Source organism: Rattus norvegicus, chromosome 11 (assembly GCF_021556685.1).
Source record: "Rattus norvegicus strain SHRSP/BbbUtx chromosome 11, alternate assembly SHRSP_T2T, whole genome shotgun sequence".
Classification (NCBI taxonomy): domain Eukaryota; kingdom Metazoa; phylum Chordata; class Mammalia; order Rodentia; family Muridae; genus Rattus; species Rattus norvegicus.
Genome location: NC_141544.1, coordinates 40,374,499 through 40,397,446, shown reverse-complemented (window position 1 = coordinate 40,397,446; position 22,948 = coordinate 40,374,499). Strand labels below are relative to the sequence as shown.

The following is a 22,948-nucleotide window of genomic DNA, read 5'->3' as shown; positions in this document are numbered from 1 at the left end:
ACATAATATCATTGAAAATATCTTTTTTTAAGGAGTGACATTTACAAGTTTTTTTTCCCAAATATTTTATATGTGGCTTAATGGAAGACAAAAGGTATAAGAGGCTCCTTGTTCTTTTCACATTCATACTGTGAAATACTGAACGCCCTGTAGGCCTTCAGAATGCCCCACAGGAAGAGAGGAGTCTCCTCTGTATTAGTATGAAAATACTTCCATAGTAATGGACCCTGAAAGTGTTGGAGAGCCTCAGAGGTGTCCAAACAAGTCTTTGAGAACCACTGACCTTTTGCACTGTCTTCCAATACAGATGGCTCACTTACCTTGTCGTGTTAGGTGACAAGAAAGTATTATTTTTATGGTTACATATTTTAAATGCTTATTAGAAAAAAATTGCAACTGATCATACACTTGAAATTATGAATCTGTCCCAATTTAAAGAAAACTTTAATTTCTGTATGTCCAAAGACTCACCAAAATGTTTCGTAGTTTTCTGCAAGGGCAGGAGATGCTTCCATTTTTTGTATTTTTTTATTGTAAGACTTTTACCTTCTCTGTGAAACGGTTCTATTTACATTAACTCCGTCGATTTGGAAAGATATAGCAGTGGCATGTGGGGGAGTAGAGGGGATTTTTTTTTTTATACATACAAAGGGTTAAATATGCACACTTTGCAATCTGTCAACCTGAGGTAGAAATCATCCTTCAATATTTATTGGCTCGGTGACCTCTGGTGTATCACTTAAATTGTGGATGTCAATATTCAGTCTTACATTTGACCAGTAACAAAGATAACTACACTTAAGCAAACCACTTAGATCTGCCACACACGTGCACTCCACAAGTTGCAACCCTCGTTACTATTTCAGTTATCACCTTCGAATCTTCAGGGCTTCCTACAGTGCCCAACGGACACACGGAGGACCACCATTGGTAGTTTGCAAGGACGAGGGCAGGTGAGCATAGAGAAGAAAAGGCTACCTTGTCCCGGTGCTAGATCTGCAGGAGTAGTGCAAATGAAGGTTAATAAGTGGGGTGCCCACCTCAGAAATGTCACAAGCCAAACCTTCCAACCAGAGTTTGCTAATTAACTTAGGACAAAGGACACGAATCAGGCCTGCGAACCGAGATCGGCCTAATCGTTCGATTTAATCGGAGATCGGCAGATTGGGTCTGTCTGCTGGAACCTCTCTATGGAGCTCACTCTCGTTCTCGCGATACTTCAGATGAGATGATGGGTGAAGGGGCGGGGCGACCGGCCATAGAAGACCGTGAGGCAGCGCAAAGGCACCTTCCCAGCAGGCTTTGCGCGGGGCACCTTGCTTCCTTGGAGCGAGCGCGTGAGCGGTTGATTGCGGGCTAGCCATGGCGCTTCACGTCCCCAAGGCCCCGGGCTTTGCCCAGATGCTCAAAGATGGAGCAAAAGTAGGTGGCATAGAGAGTTTGTGCGGTGGGAGGGCGGGCCCGCGCTGTGGCGCCCGCGAAAGGCCTGCAAACGTGCGACCGCGCCGCGATCCGGGATAGAGAAGGTTCTAGAAAGGGAGCTGTGCTCTGGATGCCCGGTCGCTGAAACCCGTGGGCATTTCTGTTATTGCCCCAGCGAGGTTGGCCGGAGGGAACAGGACAAGGCTAGGGGTTTGCGTCCCAGCTCTGCATGTGTCCGTGGGATGGAGCCCAGGGGCCCCGCCCTTAACGGGAGCTGGCGATGCAGTTAATGAGTTTGGACAGAATTGATAACCGGTTGTTTTAGGGTCCGGACTTGTAGGGTGGAAGTGACAGGAGTCCGGCATAGTAACCTTTGAGCCTGCTCTTGGTTGCTTCCTTCCAAAAGGTAATCATGGACCATCCAGAGACATCCAATCCCAACTGTTTTACTGAAAACCCACCTCTGGAAGTTGTGTTTCTTTTATCTTTTCTGAATTGAGGAGACCGAGCCAAAGGCTGTTACTGTCTTTTCATCCTGACTGTCCGATTTCGTAGCCTACAGGATAAGTGAAGCCCCAGGACAGGTCAAATAGTGTTATCCCTTAGAACACAGTTTCAGGAGTGTTTTTATTTTATTTATTTATTTATTTATTTATTTATTTATTTATTTATTTATTTTTGTCAACGGTCACACTGCTTATGGAGTGATTTGTCTCGAGATGCTCAAGCTACCAGAAAACTTTGCTTTGACTTCCATATTTCTGGAACTTGTAGAAAAAGATAAATGCATTGAATTTAAGGTCTTCGGGGAAATAGAGGGTCCTTAACAGTTTAGAGGGCTAGCTTCTCTTTGTAGTGATAAGTTGGCACACTAAATGGATGTCAGGATTTAATGTAAGTTAGTAAGTTCTGGAAATGATACTGCTTCCCATTTGAGGGGTCTTTTTCTCCTTCACTCAGACTGAGGAAATGATATTTAAAGGATTTCTCTGGAAGGCTAGCACTTAAGCACAGAGATACTGTATGTAAATCAGTACTGAGGGGACCATGATGAAGATACATTTAAGTCCCCTCCAAAAGATTTCAGGTTAAAGGCTAGTACTAATAGGTTGGGATTGTAGATTAATGGTGGATTGCGTTTTTGTGTTCAATCCCTGGGTAAAGGCGGGGAGAAGAACAGTTGTTAATTAGCTAGGTGAGTCTAAATAACCTGCCAAGTAGGAGCTGCCAATCACCCCATTATTTTACAGGTAGAAAGTGATTGGGCACAATGGCAAGTTAGGGGTAAACTGAGGCTGTTGAGACCCCATCTGAAGGATGCCTATGTGATCCTGGCTGTTTCTTAGAAGCATAATTAGCAGAGGTATCTGAAGATTCTTCATTACCATATTTAAGCAGACGTTTTCTCTTGCAGCATTTCTCAGGATTAGAAGAGGCTGTGTATAGAAATATACAGGCTTGCAAGGAGCTGGCCCAGACCACCCGTACAGCATATGGACCAAATGGTAATGGCCAAATTCAGGCTGGGAAAGATGTGCCGTGATTGTTAGCTGCCTCGTTTCGTCCTGTGGGCGTTACTGTATAGTGCAGGTCTTACACACAGTTTTATAGTTGGTGGCATGATGTGCTTCTAACTTTTAGTTAGAAATTCAGCTTTCTGGAAAAAGAGAAATTAAAACCGATACTATTATCCTCTTAGGTCAAAGGAAAATTCAGCGTGCTCACTATTGGCACCTCCCTTTATTATGGAAAGGGCTGAGCAGTTGGAACAAAACAACATAGTATAAGACAACACTTCTTACCTTTAACCACCAGCTGAATTAAAGACACACACAAGGAGATGAAGGATAAAACCAAGTGTGCTTCTAAGCGTACTGTTTTTGTATGTGTTAATTCCTGTGTATTGAGCACTGCTTACATGCTAAGCATGTGGGTGTTTACTCAGGGAAAGGCCATGGGTTTGTGATACAGATCTAAAACAGTATGATTTCTGCCCATGTTTTCTTGGGTTATGTGGGGGAATATTTGGATAGTAATGGATTCTTTTCTCTTTGCAACTGTTTCTGAGGAATGAATAAAATGGTGATTAATCGCCTGGAGAAGTTGTTTGTGACCAACGATGCAGCGACTATTTTAAGAGAGCTAGAAGTAAGTATTGCTTTAAAACCATGAAAACCCATGACAAACATAGTTGAAACTGTATTTCAGTTTAGATGAAAAAAGGCCATTACTTCAAGTTTATCGTGAAGGGTTATGTGACCTAGTTTCTAGATTTGCCATTTTGGGTTGTGGAGTATTGGTCTGATGATCAAATTTATTATTCTATAGATTGGTTTTAATATGAATTCTCCAGTGATATAAAAATAGCTGGTAAATAACAATGCATTTTCCTTTTTTCCTGAAGTTTTATTGTCCAAGAGGGTATAGAACAGATACTTAGAGCAGAGATGAGAGGAATGTAATACCCATTTCTCGTCCTATTAGACCCTATAGTTTAGTATTGGAGAAGAATATAATCTGTGTTTTAAAGAAAATGAAGTCACATTTCTATAACATATTAAAATGCTAACTAAAAATTTAGCTTCACAGAATATTTGTGGAGGAATGTTTTTGTGGTAAACGAAATGAGGACTGGAGTTGAGAGTGCATACTGCTCTTGTGGTTCAGATCCCACAGCATGCAGCTCACAGCCTGGAATCCTAGCTCAGAGGGACCCACCACCCTCTTACAGTCCTCAGCACCTATATTCACACATAGCCACACGCAAAAATAAAAATAACCCTTCAAAACCTGTATACTGTCAGAATAACAGAGCTGCAGTGTGGGCTTAGAGGGTGAATTAGTGATTTGTAAACGTGGCCTGGGGAGGTAGCGCTGTAATGTAGTACTTGACTAGCAAGCACTAAGCCCCACTACGTTCTGTCCCCATTACTGAACATTTGCATTGAAGAGTGTCTATAAAATTAATTCCTAAGAACTTGAGGATTTTGTGGCTTTTTAAAAATACTTTCAGGCTTGGGGTGTAGTTCAGTTTGTAGGTGCTTGTCTAGGGTTTGATTTGCAATACTGTGTAAACTTGTATAAACGTGTGACAGCTTCTGCCTGTGATCCCAGCACTCAGGAGATGGAGGAGGACAAAAGGATCATAACTTCAAAGTCATCCTCAGCTATAGTCTAAGCTGCATGTACTATCTCAAAAGAGAAAAAAGGGAAGTCATAGGTTCCTTTGGATTTTTTTTTTTTTTTTAAACAGGAGCATGTTTAGAAATGTAAGTGATACTGAGACTCTGGTCTGTTTTATTTCTTCTAAAAACTTTTGTTTTCGAGACAAGGTTTTTGTGTTCCTGGATGTCGTGAACTGGCTCTGTAGACCAGGCTGGCTTGGAACTCCAGAGATCCCCTCCTGCCTTTGCCTCCTGAATGCTGGGATTAAAGGTGTGCACCAACAGGCCTGGCAAACTATTTTTTAACCATTAAAAAGTTAGTATGTGGAGAAAATTGGTGAGACCAGTGTATCAGATGTTAGGATGGAGAAAATAAAGGGTGACGCTAAAGTTTTATGCCAAGTGTTTGAGAAGATGACAATTGATAGGTGTCACCACACCAGCTTCTCTTCTAAAGACTTCAAAATTGCTGAGTTTAACAGTTGCAAATGCTTTATTTTCTCAGTTAGGTATGAATATGGTACTTTTGTGGAGCTGTGTATAATGGGCGGCTATCAGAAGGATGCTTTGAAATGATTTCATTTGTACTGGTGAATTTGTGCTGAGAAACCATAGTTTAACATTCGAAACTATAATGAACTGGTCAGGTAATATTTACCTGCCATCAAGGAAATGAAGGACTTTTTGTTACTCCAAGTATAAGAATTTGTCACTTGATAACCCCCCTCTGTATCAGGTGCAGCATCCTGCTGCCAAGATGATTGTGATGGCCTCTCATATGCAAGAACAAGAGGTTGGCGATGGCACAAACTTTGTTCTGGTATTCGCTGGCGCTCTTCTGGAACTAGCTGAAGAACTTCTGAGGATTGGCCTGTCAGTATCAGAGGCAAGTGTTCATCTTTTACTTTAATTATATTTGATAACTTGTGTGTTTTTGCTTAAAGCTTAAGATTCAGAACTAGGTGGGTAACAGCACTCATGGGCAAGCACAGGGACCCGTGTTCAAATCCCTAGAACCCATGTAGTGCTCAGGTATACCTGTAATCCCACACTAGGAGGAGTGAAGACAGGAGCATCACAGGCACCTGCTGACCAGATTGAGAGAGTTGTCAGAGGGAATGTGTTAGATAGCAGGACACCTGATACCTACCTGTAGCCACCGTACATGTACATCATGGGCACACTTGCATATTCATATAACGCTATGCGTTATAGTCCTGTGTGTACAGTTACCATGCACAAGTGAACGATTTTCAAGTAAACTTTAAACCTCCTCAGTAAAGCTAATGTTGAGTAGCTTACGCTGCTAGGCATTGGCCATTGCTTCACATGAGTGTGTCCTCAAAAGATTCTAATAGCTAAGCTTTCTTAAAGTCATTCTGTTTCATAGGAAGGTAGAGATTTGAAATTAAATTGCTCAAGGTCCTATAAGTGGTAAGTGCTAGAATAAGGGTCGACGTTTGTGTTGTCGTCAGAGCTGTGTAGTCCATAGCTATTGGCTCTACCATGCATTTCTCTAAACACTTGCTATTTTATGTTGAAAATAATCCGTATTTGTTGGATTACCAGAATAAAGTCATATCAAAATTATGTCTACCAAAACTTATTTTTCTTCATGGTTTAGGTAATAACAGGGTATGAAATAGCTTGCAAAAAAGCTCATGAGATTCTTCCTGATTTGGTGTGTTGTTCTGCCAAAAACCTGCGAGATGTTGATGAGGTGTCGTCGCTGCTGCGCACCTCCATAATGAGTAAGCAGTACGGCAGCGAGGAGTTTCTGGCCAAGCTCATTTCTCAGGCGTGTGGTGAGTAATAGTAGGTAACAAAACAATCCAACCACATTATCTAATGTCACTGAGATGTCTCTGTCTTTTCTGTAGTCTAAAAATACATTTCATTTTCTTAACAGTATCTATTTTTCCTGATTCTGGCAATTTCAATGTTGATAACATCAGAGTATGTAAGATTCTGGTAAGTTTCAAAAACTACATTACCATATCCCAGTAGATCTTAGTAAGAGGCATTGTCTTTGCATTCCTGGGGATTTGAACTAGAGCCTGAGCATGCCAGGAAAGCACTCCACCATGGAGGTGCACTCCCACTCCAAGGTCAGTCATTTTCCCTATTCCCCGGCTTCAGGATTGTTCTGCTCTTTTCTTAAGACTTAATTCATGTGCAGGTATTTTGCCTGCATTTATGTCTTTGTATCATGTACATGCACTTGTATGGAGGCTGGAGAGGGCATCATATCCCCTGGAACTGAAGATACAGATGGTTTTGAGTTATCTTTTGGTGCTGGAATCAAATCTGGTTCCTCTGGAAAAGCATCCAGTTCTAACCACTGAGCCATCTGTGTGCCCATAAATTTTATCCTATGTTTTATTTTAGATTTACTGCTTCTGTCTTAAAGCTGTTTTGTTGTTGCTCTTTCATAATTCTGTGACTACTATGAATAATGATGTAAATATCTGCTACAAACTCCCAAAGGGGTTGTGGCCCATAGCTTGAGAACTGCTGTTGCTCCTGGTTAGAAGTATAATTTCTTGTGAAGTCATTATTTCCCTCTGATACTTAGGGGTTAGAATAATGTAAAGAATGGGGCCAGAGAGACGGCTCCCCTTTGAAATCATCTTTGTCTATTCTTCCTGTAGTACTAGCAATTCTACTTGGTGTATTAGTGCCGGGTTCTTGGTGATGAGGCACATAAGTGACTTGACTGCTGTCTGCCTACCCTTGCTTTTCTCAGCTGCTGAAGCACGCTCCTTCCATAACAGTGGTAATTTTGTAGTGCTTCCAGCCATGAGAAGAGTGGCTTGTTATGCCAACCATCTGATCATAGGAGCCTTGGTATATAACTTTACTTTAAAACTTAACTCCAATGACAGTGTTGGTGTGTTCCAATCTTACTACTTTGTGGGTCCCCCGCCCCCCGCTTTATTCCCCCACTTTTTATCCCCTATCACTAGATAGGAAAGGAGAGAGATCCTTGAATCTAATTTCTTCCTTGCTTGTATAGGTCTTTGGTACTTTGTGGGTCTTCCCCCACTCCCCACTTCACCCCCATCACTAGAAAGGAGATAAAGGATAGAAGGGAGAGAGAGAGATCCTTGAATTTGATTTCTTCTTTGAGCACATCTACTAACAACCCATAACCGACCTCCAACCCCCTTTATCAGGTCTCTAACTTTTTTGGCGGGGAGGGGCTCTAGCCTTCATACACCCTCTGAAAAGTTTTCAGTATTCAGAACATCACACAGTCACAGAAACAACCTACAACAGGCAAAAACCATGCCTCTACTAGAGGCAAATCAGTCAGCTAACATGAAGCAGCCCCACAAAGCATAGACTATTTTCTCTGTTACTTAAAGAACCCCGTATTTCCGATTTCTCACTACATTGAGTTTGATTCCTTAGGGCTCTGGTGTTTATTCATCCTCAGTATTACATGGCATGGTTTTTAAGAAGGAAACGGAAGGCGATGTGACATCTGTCAAAGATGCAAAAATAGCCGTGTACTCTTGTCCCTTTGATGGCATGATAACAGAGACAAAGGTATGTGATTTGAAATGGACATTTGGGTTGCTTTTCCATTAAGTTGGGGGTGGGGCTTGCTCTTAAGCAAATTGAAGATTACAGTTTGTTTCTTCAGACCACGAGTGTTTGCTTAAGCTACCAAATACTGGACTAAAACACTTTGTGGTGGCAGTATTTCTGTTCATAATTATAGCTCTTTGTCAATACTCCATGCAGCTTGTATGTTCATGAAACCACTTTTAGTGAATGTTGACATGCTCTTACGCCCTTAGGAATACTAATCAATTAGAACATGATAAACCAGTCTTTAAAGCTACATACATACTGTAGATTCATCAGCAGTAGATCCATGGCAAACAATCGTGGCAGACTCAAGTTGTTGGTTTTACAGAATTGAAGGGAGGAGAATGGTTGTGTAGTCCATGCTTCAAGGGAAATGTGAGGAGAAGTTGTTTTGGTGACACTCGTTGATATTTGAAAGAACGATGTATCTGCCTAACATCTCTAAAGGAGACATGTCCCTGCCACATTGCAAAAGGCATTGGCTTTGACACATGGGAGTGTAGGAACAAACTGAGGGTCATACTTTTATGTTTTAGAGGTTTATACACGAGGATCCTCAAAAAATGTGTGTATTTTGCTTCATAATGAAACATTTATTTCCATGTTTTCTCTCAGATCTCTAAGTGATTGGGTAAAACCTTATCTTACAATTTTTGAACACCAAAATTGTGAAAGGTTTTAAAGGGAGAGATTTTGCTTGCTTTTCAGGGAACTGTGCTGATTAAGACTGCTGAAGAACTGATGAACTTTAGTAAAGGAGAAGAGAATCTTATGGATGCACAAGTGAAAGCCATTGCAGGCACTGGTGCAAATGTCATAGTGACAGGCGGCAAAGTGGCAGATATGGCTCTTCATTATGCTAACAAGTACAATATCATGCTGGTGAGGTAAGAGCTACATTCTGTAAACAGTACTATAAATGCTCTAAGTAAACTTGGCATTTAAGCAGTTGGGGTCCAAGGAGCAGTGAGTAGATGTTACTTGAGCAAGAAGGAAAAAACATTCTGGGCAAAGGAATAGCTTAAGGGTTAAGATGTGAACTTAATTGCTTGTCAGCTAGAGTGCGAATCAAGAAAAATGCCATTTCATTGTCTGAGACAAATTCTTGCTATATAGCCCTGGCTGGGCTGGAACTCACTATGTATATTCAGTTCTGTCTGTGTCTCCTCCCAAGTGCTAAGGTTAAAAGTGTGTGCTGTTGCACTGGCCTCAGTTTTTCTATCTGTGGGTGCCATACACTTCCAGCTAGTTTTTTACAAAGTCAGTATCAGCTTCTTGGCTTCCTAATTCAGTGCAATAAAGACATGTTCAGTTTGAATAGGGTGAAAGAATAATTCTTACTGGTATTATTTTTGAGACAGCCTTGGCTGGCCATGTAGACTAGCCTGGCCTTGAAATCAAAGAGATCTGCTGGTCTGGCTGCTGGGATTAAAGGTGTATGTCACCTTGTCCTTTTATTTTGCTATTCTCTACATTTTATGTTGGGAGTAAATCAAATTGCATATTTTTTCTTTTTGAAGACTGAACTCAAAGTGGGATCTCAGACGACTCTGTAAAACAGTTGGTGCCACAGCTCTTCCAAAATTGGTATGTATTTTGGAAAACAAAGGATGGGTGAATACATTTGGATTTTTACTACAAGGATCGTTTTCTTGTAGACTCCTCCCGTCCTAGAAGAAATGGGACATTGTGACAGTGTTTACCTCTCAGAAGTTGGAGATACCCAGGTGGTTGTTTTTAAGCATGGTAGGTAGTAATGGTAAGGTGTGTTTTATACAATTAAGAGTTTTGTTTTCTCTCATTTAATCCACAAATTATTTATTGGCAGAAAAAGAAGATGGTGCCATTTCTACCATAGTTCTTCGAGGTTCTACAGACAATCTGATGGATGATATAGAAAGGGCAGTAGATGACGGAGTTAATACTTTCAAAGTTCTCACAAGGGTCAGTATTTGCAATTTCAGAAATTGTGATTTCTTGAAAACAGTTGGTAGACTCAAACATGAGAACCTCAAGATAGGTGGTTTAATAGCCTGTCAGTTGCTGATGAATGCTACCTTCAAACACTAGTGTACAAGCTAAACATAACAAAGGTATTCCAGAGTATGGACTGTCTACCACTGCTGAAGCACTATCAATGCTATATTTATATTAATGGGTTCCTAGTCTCCATGTTTGAAAATTTGATGTAGTCCCTTAAAAGCGTATACTTAAATTTTGCATAGTGGTGCCTGCTGAAAAGCTATAGTCTAAAGAAATATTCCACTGTAGTGTTTTTGCTTTTCCATTTTGTTTTTAAATAGGATAAGCGTCTTGTACCTGGAGGTGGAGCTACAGAAATCGAATTGGCCAAACAAATCACATCATATGGAGAAGTACAAGTTTTTTCTATATAATTTGCCTTTCTGACCATTTCTTAAAAAAAAAAAAAAAAAAGTATTGACGAACCCATTTTGTTTTAGACGTGTCCTGGTCTTGAACAGTATGCTATTAAGAAATTCGCTGAAGCATTTGAAGCTATTCCACGGGCACTGGCAGAAAATTCTGGCGTCAAGGCCAATGAAGTTATCTCTAAACTCTATTCAGTACACCAAGAAGGAAACAAAAATGTGGGGTTGGATATTGAGGTATTAAAATGTTACTCTTTTTGTGAATATACATTTTAAACGGAAGTGCAGTGTGCGTAAAAGAGGAATTGGTACAAAATAGAGGTTTGATTTTTACAAGTAGTTCTCGTAATAATCTGATAGAGGAAATCTTAGTTACCGACAGACAGCTTTGCAGTGAGGGTATATAAGCACTACTTAGATTATCAGCTTTGTAAGTTTTCTGTGTTGAGTATAAGCTTTCACATGTAAAAAAACTAACTTAGGTTTGTTTTAACAGGCTGAAGTTCCTGCTGTAAAGGATATGTTAGAAGCCAGTATTTTAGATACTTACTTGGGAAAATACTGGGCTATTAAACTGGCCACTAATGCTGCAGTCACTGTACTTAGAGTGGATCAGGTGAGTGAAATGAAAATGTAATCTTTATAGAGTGGTGGCACGTGGGAAGCAGAAGCAAGTACACTTCTTTAATCCTAGCACCAGGAGGCAAAAGCAAATGGATCTGGGTTCCAAGCCATCCTGCTCTACAGAGCAAGACCTTGGCTTAAAAATGAGTTGACTGGGGTTGGGGATTTAGCTCAGTGGTAGAGCGCTTGCCTAGGAAGTGCAAGGCCCTGGGTTCAGTCCCCAGCTCTGAAAAAAAGAACCGAAAAAAAAAAAAAGAGTTGACTTTTCAGGCTAGGGAGATGCTCAGATGGGAAAGCTTGCCCTGAAAGCATGAGGGCCAGAGTCACAGGCATGCTATGCATCTATAACCTCACTGATTGGCCTAGAAGGGCTACAAACAGGCAAATCCCACAGACTCAGCACTGGATAGACAGTACAGTCCAGCTAAAATGGCAAACTTTTCCATAATACAGCACTCCTGAGAGTAATCTGGAGATTATGGCTGGCTCACATTTAAAAAAAAAAAGTGGCAGTTTTCAAATTAGCAAAGACCATTTAGACATGGGGGTTAGAGGCTTGGAACCTCCTTGTACAAACGTTCTAGAGAATAAATTTAATGTGGTATGAATATAGGGTGCACAAAGGAAATGCAGATGGCAAGTAAAGCCCTGAGGCTGATTATTATAAGCACTGTTGATATGAAGTCAGGTGAAGTCCCTAGTTAGTTGTTTCTAGAGGTGAGAAGGCCAGGGGATGTTTCTCTACTTTGATGAAGTGTAGGTTGAGACACCAGGAATGTTCATGGCTCAAAGTCACAATATTCCTTTTTTTTTTTTTTCACTATTAAAATGAAGACTGTTGATAATTAATGTGGTTTTTCTCCACAGGTAGAAATTTAATTGCTAACACAAAATGGTCTTTGAGTTTATTGTATTTAACATGGTTTTTGTTATTTAGATCATCATGGCAAAACCAGCTGGTGGGCCCAAGCCTCCAAGTGGGAAGAAAGACTGGGATGATGACCAAAATGACTGAGGAACTTTGTCATGGTGAAGAGTTGTGTTTGTAGAGTAGAACTTGCCCAATGTTTTCTTACTTTTCTTAAAGTATTTTGTGTTTGTTCTCTGCTGGGTGGTACAATAAACGTGTTACTGTTCTGGCCATCTGATTAACTACTGCTTGTGTCAATGTCAAGTTACTCACATGACTGTTCTCATTATAGATCTGGACTGCTTCTAAAAGCAAACTGCTATGACCATACCATGTATCTATGTTGGCAGTTGCATTCTACAAGGGACAGACAGTTTGAATAGTTGTAACAGAGACCTAAGAGGCTAGAAATCGTTTCTCATTTCCAAAGTTATTTTTCCAATCCCAGTCTGGAAAACCTTTAAGCTCCAGTAACCTGATACAGTGGCTTATAAATTGGTTTGTCACCATGCCAAAGTTCATAAGCTTTTCAATAATCACTGGCTGACTTTTCACAAGGTTTTGCAGCATAATGTCTAGAGTCACACTGACACCAGGACTTCACATCGCTTCCAGCACTACAGTAGTGAAACATGATGCTGCCAGTAGGGTTACAGTAATAACTTAAAAATTTAATAAAGCACGTTTTGGGAATATCACTTTATTGATGTGTCAAGAACTACCACCCAGTCAGTTTAGTTATTCAAATCTTTCCTAAAGTTGAAACTAGAAAGAGTAAAAACCAGTATGCTAATACAAAAACTGCTGTAAGTTAATTTTGTCTGTATTTAAATAAACATGATTTTTTTCTGTCATTTACTTAGGTGAACATAATTTATAGTTTAACTTTTTATTGTTATAATAGCCAGTATAAAAGCCATAGGCGTATTTCCAGAGAAAACACTTCTTGTCATCACAGTATTCTCTCATAAAATAGGAGATAAGCTTGTGAGTTCAGTACTTTAGTTATAGGCACCGCTTGCACGTGTGTGTCGCTGATGTGAAACCACTGCCCTTTGGTTGACTCCATTTCACAATCTGCCAGGAAACAAAACAAAAGGAAAGAGTCAGGTTTCTTTGGGGGGTGGGGAAGGCTTTGGCATAATATGCAAAATGTCTGGATTATGTAAGATAATTTACCTTGCGGAATGTCACCATGAAGAACAAGATTAGAGAGATGACAGCTTGCAGTTCTTTCCTTTGCGTAGGCAGTGTAATGCCCTGACCTCATAGTGCCACTGTGTTCCACAACTCCATATAAGGAATACAGCACTCTTGTACTTTCCTCAGCAACGTTCTTAAAAAAATAAAAAAGCAAGAATATAATCCAATGTTACTGTCCCATTTACACAGTTGTCTGTGGTAAAACGTGTTCACAGCGTGTCACACCACCTGTCTTCTTAGCCCACAGAGATAATTTATTTCACCTTTATCAAAGTTGCCGTTGATTATTCATGGTGCAAAAACTAGGTCATGAATGAGCCATGTGATATCATGGTTAAATGAACAGTTAGATTTGCCAGTTAAAGGCCTCAAGGAAGTAAGTAAGTACCTTTATATCTTGGCCATCCTGGTTCTACCACAGTATAAACCTTGTAAGGCTAATATTTAGGTTGTACTTTAAACTACTTGGATTTTGTACATTCCCACCCAGAGTGAAGGCTGCTGAAGACCCTAGGTACCACAGCTCTTGTAACAAATGCATTCCCTCAAGCAGGGACCACTTTCCTTTGTGCTCTTACTGTTTTTGAACAATCCTACTCTGCCCTCTTGGGTAACCTGTGCCTCTACATTCTCTGGATTTTGTTTACATTGCCCCAGAGAGGTATGTGCACTAGTGATTCACATGGGTTTCCAGTGCCATTGCTTTTTCAGCCATAATGGACTGGATTTTAAAATCTTAACCCAGTCCAGTCTACAGTATTCTTTTCCTCTCTTCAACTATGGTGTGCTCTTTAATCTCAGTTAAATTCAGTCTTGATTCTCAAGCCTTGGTCTCTTGGGTGTGAGGCTTGTATATCAAAGATACCTGAATTCACTACATCCAAAGCTGACCCCAGTCCTTCTAGCCTGTTTCCTGTACTTCCTATCCTTTTGGGGTTTTTGAGAGACAGTTTGTGTAGCCCTGGGTATCTTGGAACTCACTCTAGATGGGGCCGGTCTCAAACTCTAGAGCTAAGTCTGCCTCTGCCTCTGCCTCTGCCTCTGCCTCTGGGGTGCTAGGATTTAAGGCATCATGCCTGGCCCTATCTCTAGGGCACTCCATGTGTCCATCTAGTCACTCAAGCCTAGATCCAGAAATCCTCAACTGCCCTGCTCAACATCCACTTAAAGGACTCTGCCTCCCTTTCTAGTACCAAACAAGTCTCTTAGGTTTAACTTGGAGAAAACATTTCTTCCTTCCCCTTCTACCTGCCTAAGCTTCATGGCTTTATGGAGTTAAAGTGATTCAGTTCCCTCATTTGCTGCCTTTCCCATCTCCTCAGATCCAGCTCCCACACTAAAGCAAATAGTCTAGATAACACTCACGTGGGACTGGGTCAAGAAATTGCTGTACCATTCTTCTGTGGCTTACAATTTCATACCTAATAAGGTCAAGTTCCTTGGCATGAACCTCCTCATTCCTATCTTCTTTGGCTTGAAATCCCTGTTTCCTTCTGTGAGCTATAGAACTACTGCTAGTCTCAAGTACTATTTCATATCACAACGTTCCTTTACCTGCTGTTGTTTTTAAAACTGGATTCATCACACTATGTTCTTTAAGTACTAGCTTAGGCATGCTCTACTTGGTATGGCCTTCAGAAACACAAACATGCAGAACTTCATAGACTGTATCTGCTCCAGGTATACCTATCTTAACATTAACATATTAAACTGAGACTAGTAATATATCTGCTCAATTTTTTTGTGTGCCCTCAACGTATCAAGACAAGCTCTACCATATAAGAAGTCAAACTAATTTTGTCTGTATGGTGGTTTGAATGAGAATGCCCCTTGTAGGCTCATGTGGTCAAATATTTGGTTTCCAGTTGGTGAAACTTTGGAAAGGATTAGAATGTGTGGTCTTCTTGAAAGGGTGTTTGCAGCGCCCAAAAATCCACTTCATTCCTCGTTATTTGTCTTCCGCATGGTTGCCTCAGTTTATGAGCTCTCAGCCAGGCCTGCCTGCTATATTCCTGACCATGATATGATGATCATAGAGTCTAACCTGAAACTTTAAGTCCCAAATAAACACTTTTTTTATACATTTACTTGATCATGGTGTGTTATATCAATTGAAAAGTCACTAAGAAAATCTCAAATAACCTAATCTTCAAAATGACTTATCATAGATTTTGAAATTATAATGGTGTGATGGTTTGTATATGCTCAGCCCAGGAAGTGGCACTATTAAGAGGTGTTGGAGTGGGTGTGGCTTTGTTGGAGTAGGTGTGTCACTATGGGTATGGGCTTTAAGACCCTCATCCTTGGGTCATGATGAGTCAGCAATTAAGAGCACTGACTGCTCTTCCAGAGATCCTGACTTCAATTCCCAGCAACCACATGGTGGCTCACAACCTGTGATGGGATCTGACACCCTCTTCTGGTGTGTCTGAAGACAGCTACAGTGTACTCACATACATAAATAATTCTTAAAAAAAAAAAAAAAAGACCCTCATCCTAGCTGCCTGGAAGCAGTCTTCCACTAGCAGCCTTTAGATGAAGATGTAGAACTCTCAGCTCTCCCTGCATCATCATGCCTGCCTGGATGCTGCCATTATGATAATAGACCGAACCCCAGAACCTGTAAGCCACAATTAAATGTCCTTATAAGAGTTGCCTTGTTCACGGTGACTGATCACAGCAGCAAAACCCTAACTAAGACAAAAGGTATAATCAAAAGTCCCACTCTAGGGGCTGGAGAGATGGCTCAGTGGTTAAGAGCACTGACTGCTCTTCTCAAGGTCCTGAGTTCAAATCCCAGCAACCACATGGTGGCTCACCACCATCTGTAATGGGATCTGATGCCCTCTATATAATAAATAAATAAATCTTTAAAAAAAAAAAGTCCCACTCTAAAATAATTCTAGACAATCACTTTTATCACTAAGCTACATTCCAGCCCTTCTTCAAAAAATTATATTAATTTCATATTTAATGTAAAATACTGGAGGAGTATTCGATAGGTTATGACTTCAATTTCCTTTAAAAAAAACAAAACACTTTTACCTACCTTACATTTAAGGGTACAAAAAGGAGCCAAATCTAAGATTTCCGGAAACTTTATGTGTTTGTTAACTTTGCGTAGGTTAAAACCAGCCTAAAAAAAGAAAGAGAGGATTACAGGTTGAGTTCTTTTCCTGGAAAAGCTATACAGATTGTCCCTTCCAATGCACAAAGAACTCTCAACACATCCAGCACCGGTCACCTTTCTACGGAGACTTTTTCCTCCTTGTCTTGTTTCTGGCTAGTTTAGATTTTTCCTTAAGTACACTACCAAAAAGTGCTCTGGTGAGATTTCCCTGATTCTGCCTTAGTCCTCCCAAATGCCCAATTGGGTCAGAGATTTGGAGTTCCTAAAATTCAGCAATAGCAGAATGTCCTCCTTGAATCGGTTTTCAGCACATATTCTAACCATGCTTACACAACTGCCAGTAAGACCCAACCAACTGGACAAGCCAGTACTTGACCAAAACGAGGGAAAATGTCTATAAAATTCTGCAGAATTTCAAAGTTGTAGTAATATATCAAATGTTCCAGAAAATATGACCAGTCACAAAATTATGAAAATCTGATGTATGTCTTTTAAGCAAGTCATTAAAAAATAAGATATACTACATAAACATTTTAGCAGTAAACTAGTGTTTTTCTAATCTGAAATTAAACTTTGAGTAAGATACTACAAATCATAAGTTCTAGAAACCAGGACTGTCTAAATTCCTCCACTTTGACAAACTTACATTTATTTCTCTTCTAAATTTCCCACTTTTTTTGAAATCAGAATTAAGAAAAAGCAGAAACAAATTCAGAAGAGAATAAAGTAGTTTTACATACTTAAACAGATTTGGGGTTATGAGGGTACCTGCTGAAATCTCTTTAAATGAAGAGTGAGTACAGGAGGAGCAAGGGAAACCAGCATCTGCTTCTTGGCATTGGTGTAAACATGTTTCCTTTCACCTACAAAACACTTTGTTATAAAAGTATCTAAACCTCTAAAACCAAGATTAACACGCTTCAGCAGAGACTGTGGTAATATTGGTGTTTTTATTAACCAAGACGCAAAATCAAGGACATTTTCTCAGTATAAATTGAAGAATGTCAAAAACACATGAAGAATGTAAGCAACATTAAGTTTTATTAGGGTTGGAACTTAAGTGTTCCAGATCATCAAATCATTTATAAAAACCTATAAGGAATGTTTTGAGGAGGGGAGAGACATGGTCACACATGCCTATAATCCCAGTACTTGAGAGGTAGGGGCAGGAGGATGGCAAGTTTGAGAACAGCATTCTTTAAAAAGGCTTAAAGTACAACTTACTACCAAAATGCACAAGGCCCTAGGCTCAGCCCTAGGCTCAATCCCATACATTTTAAGGTATCTTTGAGAACTGTTACATCAGCAAGATGGTCTGGAGGTGTTTGGTTATCTCCCGTCATAAAAGATGACCAAAACGAGAAGAAGCATATTTGCTCAGAGACTATCAGAAACAGTAGGTCTGTGGATTTTGGCTTGCTTGCCACTGTCTGCTCTAAAATGAAATCCCTAAATGCAGCATCACTTAGTCTTTGTATTATTTTACACGTAAAGAAATGGCTTTAGAATGCTTCAACTCCAGTGAAAATCTTCAACAGTCTGATGCCCTCCCCCTTAGCCCAATCCCGCTTAGTCAAACGTGAAGAACACGGGCAAGACAAGGGGACATTGTATTATCAGTATCTCTGTTCCACATTTCAGGGAGACAGAAGCAAGCCGTCTGCTCTGGGTGTGTCACGTAAGTACACTGAAAACTTTAAGCGTGACTTCCTGGTGCTAAGGAGATGAGGGCCATCACAAATGCTGACAAGGATATGCGGATGCAGAGAATCAGTTTCTGTCAGGGTGTTCTGACAGCGGTCCAGTGTGAAATTCACCGTTAGACAGCAACCCCTCTTTGCTCTCAGGGTACCAGTGTACTAGCCGTGCTGGTGCAGTTTTTTTCTTTCTGCTAACACATTTACAAGCAAAATGGCACTACTGACTCTCTAAACCCGGATGTGAAGATAATTCACAAGGATCCTAACTGTAAAATACTCACTTAAATATCTATTTTTACAACAAGAAAAACAACTAAATACCTTTTATATTTGCCTTTGGTCCATTACACTGCCGTCTTGTGCACACTTCACAAAGCAGTTTATTTGCATCTTGAAGTTTCTCATTGCGGGTGAACTGATACAAACAATGTTGGATTGAACACTCATCAGTACTAAAAGCTTCCCGGTTTGCAAGGGTACAGAAAGCAGTTTCTGGGTCCTCATTCATGACCTCATACACCTTTAACGCAGGAGAATGGCTGTCATTCAGAATCTCTATACTTATTTCATCAGGATCAACAGCAGCATTCAAAGTAAGGTTTTTTAAACCATTGGTAATGTCTAGCTCTCCACTGGTCCTTTCTTCCAGGAAGGCACCATTTAAATCTCTAGGACACTCAGGAGCAGAAGTCAAACTCCCCAGATCACTCTCGGTGCTGACACTTTTCACCTCCGGGTGCTCTGGGCATTTCCGCTCATCGGCAGCGCTTTCTATCATTTCCTCTTGGCCATTCACATCTTTCTGATTAGCACAGAGCTCTGTCTGTGTGAGCTCCTCTTGAGAGCCACGGTTGAACTCAGTATCCACTTCCCCTTCTCCCGGAAGTGCCGTCTCAGCTTCATGGTCATTGTCTTCAGTGTAGTTAGTGGTGCAGATCTCGTTGAAGTGAAGAAACCTTTCTTGAATTTTTTGTTGCCTTCGTTGGTTCTAAGTAAAGAGTATAGATAAAGAGAGAAAAAAAGGAGGACAGAGAAAAAGAAACAGTACACAGATCACATCAGATTTTGTTGCTTTTCAAATAAATCATTTCATAAGGAGTGTTCACTCTCAAATTCTGATTTTAAAAATTCCTTTATTATCAGAGTTCAAATAAATTATGACAGAAAGTTCTTTAAATGGAATCAAGAATAATCACTTCATCAAAACATTGGACTACTGTGGAAATAGTATGAGTTGCTGTCTATTCCTGAGTTCTATGATTTGGAACTGAGCAGCCAATATTAGACAAAGTGGTGGTTTGAACAAAATTGGCCTCATGGGTCTTGGAGGAGTTACATTACTGGAGGCAGACACTGAGGTTTTCAAGGCCTATGCCGTTCCCAGTGCTCTTTCTCTGCTGCATGGTTGTAGCTCTGGACTTGGCAGTGGTGGTGCACACTTTAACCCAGTAATCAGGAGGCAGAGGCAGGCAGGTCTCTGTGAGTTCAAGGGCAGCCTGGTCTACACAGAGAAACCCTATCTTGAAAAGCAAAACAAAATGAAGAGGTGAGTCCTGCGTTGTTCTTTGTCATCTGGACACTAACCCTCTAAAAAAGTATACACCAATGAAACTTCCTTTTAACTTGCCTTGTTCATGATATGTTGTCACAATAACTAGAAACTAAACTAATTATTAACAGAAGTCTCACTAAAACAACAGAAGGACACACTACAAGACTGCCTTGGCTACAGGAACGGTGAGAATTCTGGAAGGGGAAATGGCTAATTTTAACAAAGAAGCAAAGACATGCACAAGGTCAGTAAAAAAAATTCCCTCCTGAATTCACATTTCTGTCTGCACCGACAGGGGCAAATTATATACAGGGACTAGGGAATTAGCTCAGTTAAGAGCACTGGCTGCTCTTCTGAAGACCTAGGTTCAATTCTGAGCACCCTCAGAGCAGCCATCAACCATCAGTAACTCCAACTGAAGGGACTCTGATGCTCGTTTCTGGCTTGGGAGGCACCGGTCATAAGTGTGGTACACATACAGACATGTATGTTGGAGAGGCCAAACCTACTACATCTTGGGACCAGCCTCCATCTTGGAAAACAAAAGCCCGAGAACTCGACCTGCAGTTTAACCCAAGCTGTACCCACATACTAGGAAGGACCTCATGGCTTGTCCTTGGCTGAAGTTACTCCTTAGCTACTTCCTAGCAACAGCTGAAGATTAGTCTGATTGTTTCAGATGTACTTTTAGACCCTTTGTGATTGTTCAGTCTTGCTTCAGAGTACCCACCTGTTGGCTTACCACAGACATTCAGTTAGATACTAGCCAGGAGAGAAACCCCTCCCTTACTTCTACGTCCTATAAAGTCTCCTCCCACTGAGGGTTCAAGGATGTTTACCTTCCCATTGTCCTGAGCTTGTAATAAAGAGACCCTAGTGCTCTGTTGAGGTTCATGAACACTTCCTGGCACAACAATGTAAAGAAAACACCCATTCACATAAAAATAAACAAAAGTAAACCAAACAAAAGCAAGTGTTAAACCCCACCACCGCATGCTCATTAAATGCTTTAATTGGAAAAGCCTAGCCTTTTAATTGGAAAAGTTGCTCAAGGTTGCCCACCTTGGCTTGCTTTTTGGCTTGCTTCTTTGCTTTCTTCTGTGTGTGCTTGCTTGTTCCTGAGGGCACGTCACTCCGTGTTTTCATGTAGCTGTCATCTTTCTCTTCCTCACTGTCTTTATCTTCTTCCTCCATTGTCTTCTTCACATTTTTATCATTTATATTTTTCTTACCACTCTTAAAATATGGAGAAAAGCAAAATATTACCACAACTACTTGGTTAAGGAAAATCCATGTTGCCTAATGTTTCTTACTCCCTTATCCTTAATTGCCACAATATATAAAAGTTAGATAAAGGTCAGGTCTGACATGGTGACATACACCTTTAATGTCAGTACTCGGGAGGCTGAGGTAGGCAGATCTCTGTGAGCTCAAGGCCTGCCTGTCTACAGAGAGAGTCCAGAGCAGCCAGGGCTGTTAGAGGAACCCTGTCTCAAACAACATCATCACATGCTGAGAAAATATGAACAAAACAGCAATAAGGCTACTAGGGATGAAGAGCTGGCTGAGCGGTGGAAAGGAGCACCATGTCAAGTGAGTCACGACTACCCACATCCCTAGCTTGCAATCAGTTGTGCAAACCCATACAAAAATACATAAGTTCACATTATCTCAAAAGTCAGCATCACACCTAAGTATATTAGAAAGGAATGTAGTGAATTTTACTGGCTATATGCCATAGCATGTTGTATGTATGTCCTTTTGTAAATGCACTTTGTGCAAGTGGTTTCTATACTATACCCCAATTCCTCCTTATTGTCTTCTTCTGCATGTGAATGATTATTAGGGAAAGTAGAGTTAGTCTGGTAAGACATTAATTACTCTAAGCAATAGGACAAAGGGTTCCTAATTCATACAAACTTGAAGGATGACTTATTCAATATTCATTCACTTATTTAGAAGTTAGGGGCTCACTGGTGTCACCCTCGTTGGTCTGCAACTTCCTATATAGACCAACCCAACTTTAAATCCAGAGATTTGCTAATTTCTGCCTCCCCAGAGTTGAGAGTAAAATCATAGGCATAGGAAATCACACCCAGCAACTTGTATCTTACAGCAACTTAAAAGGAACCCAGTTAATATGGTATAAAACTGAGATAATTATTTCTGTGTATCTTTATGCACTAAAGACTACAAGGAACTTGTGGTCAGCTTTAAATATAGAAAACAGTTATTTTAATTGGAAAAAATACTTCCCTATATGTAATACTATCAACATAACACCTACAAAGAATTCTATACACAGCTTTTTAAGAAAGATTATAGCCCTTTTTCTTTTCAAATCCTAAAAATGACTCTAATGTACACTGGGAAGTTTCTCAGTGAGCTGACTGGAAATACGCAGATCCTTCAAAGATGTTTCTCATAAAATCCTACAAAGGCAAAATAAACACCAAAGGAAATAAATCTTGTTTGATAAAATAAAGTAGACTTACCTGATCATCTAAAACTGGGAGAGACAAATCAAGGAAAGACTCATGCACCAAGGAGACCTTCACACCAACCAGAGGCCATGTAAGAGAAAAGGGAAAGTCATGTTGAATCTTATCATTACATCCTTCCCACCTGGCGGAGAAAGACACTTACTTTAAGCATTACCAACTAGGATCCTTCTCCCACCACCAAGGATGAGGGGTAGAAGGTGGGATTTAATAAGCCAAGGATTAAGAAACATGGATGAGACTGGGGAGATGGCTCAGTGGTTAAGAACACTGACTTCTCTTCCAGAGGTCCTGAGTTCAATTCCCAGCAACCACATGGTGGCTCACAACCATCTGTAATGGAATCCGATGCCCTCTTCTGGACTGTCTGAAGATAGTGAGTGTACTCATATACATAAAATAAATAAATCTTAAAAAAAGAATATGTGAAATAAAAAAATTATAGAATGCTGAAGTCCTTGAGTTGGGGAAGGATTTAAAGTTATTGCAATTTACTAAAGATCTTAGGGGTGACATATTTACAGTGAGTAAGCATACACATCAAGAAGGAGTATCTTGACAGGGTTGGGAATGGAGGTAAGTACTTATAATTCAGAACTTATAATTCAGTACTTATAACTCAGCACTCAGAAGTTGAGGCTGGCTAACTGTGCTGAGTTCTCAGACAGCCTGGGCTACATAGCAAGACTTCATCTCAAAACAAACCAATACCACTCTAGTAGTAAATAATCAAATAAAGCCCGGCAGCAGCACAT

General features: G+C 40.4%; 2 protein-coding genes across 8 annotated transcripts in view; one reads left to right on the top strand and one right to left on the bottom strand.

Annotated features, from left to right (window-relative positions):
• Nucleotides 1–1,235: 1,235 nt before the first annotated feature.
• Nucleotides 1,236–12,965, top strand: Cct8 (chaperonin containing TCP1 subunit 8). The gene is given in 15 exon segments (NM_001105897.2): nucleotides 1,236–1,422; nucleotides 2,837–2,927; nucleotides 3,491–3,570; nucleotides 5,323–5,472; nucleotides 6,211–6,391; nucleotides 6,496–6,557; nucleotides 8,001–8,138; nucleotides 8,892–9,070; nucleotides 9,704–9,770; nucleotides 9,842–9,929; nucleotides 10,012–10,127; nucleotides 10,487–10,558; nucleotides 10,646–10,810; nucleotides 11,070–11,189; nucleotides 12,135–12,965. Coding segments are annotated over 15 exon segments (1,647 nt in total). The 5' UTR covers nucleotides 1,236–1,362; the 3' UTR covers nucleotides 12,213–12,965.
• Nucleotides 12,792–22,948, bottom strand: part of Usp16 (ubiquitin specific peptidase 16) — a 29,074-nt gene continuing 18,917 nt past the window's right edge. For all 7 annotated transcript variants that reach the window (NM_001100501.1, XM_087575944.1, XM_087575942.1 and 4 more), the window contains 7 exon segments: nucleotides 12,792–13,184; nucleotides 13,287–13,443; nucleotides 16,360–16,446; nucleotides 17,209–17,303; nucleotides 18,462–19,128; nucleotides 20,755–20,928; nucleotides 22,188–22,244. In NM_001100501.1, coding sequence (NP_001093971.1) covers nucleotides 13,060–13,184; nucleotides 13,287–13,443; nucleotides 16,360–16,446; nucleotides 17,209–17,303; nucleotides 18,462–19,128; nucleotides 20,755–20,928; nucleotides 22,188–22,244 — 1,362 coding nt within the window. In that variant the 3' untranslated portion in view covers nucleotides 12,792–13,059.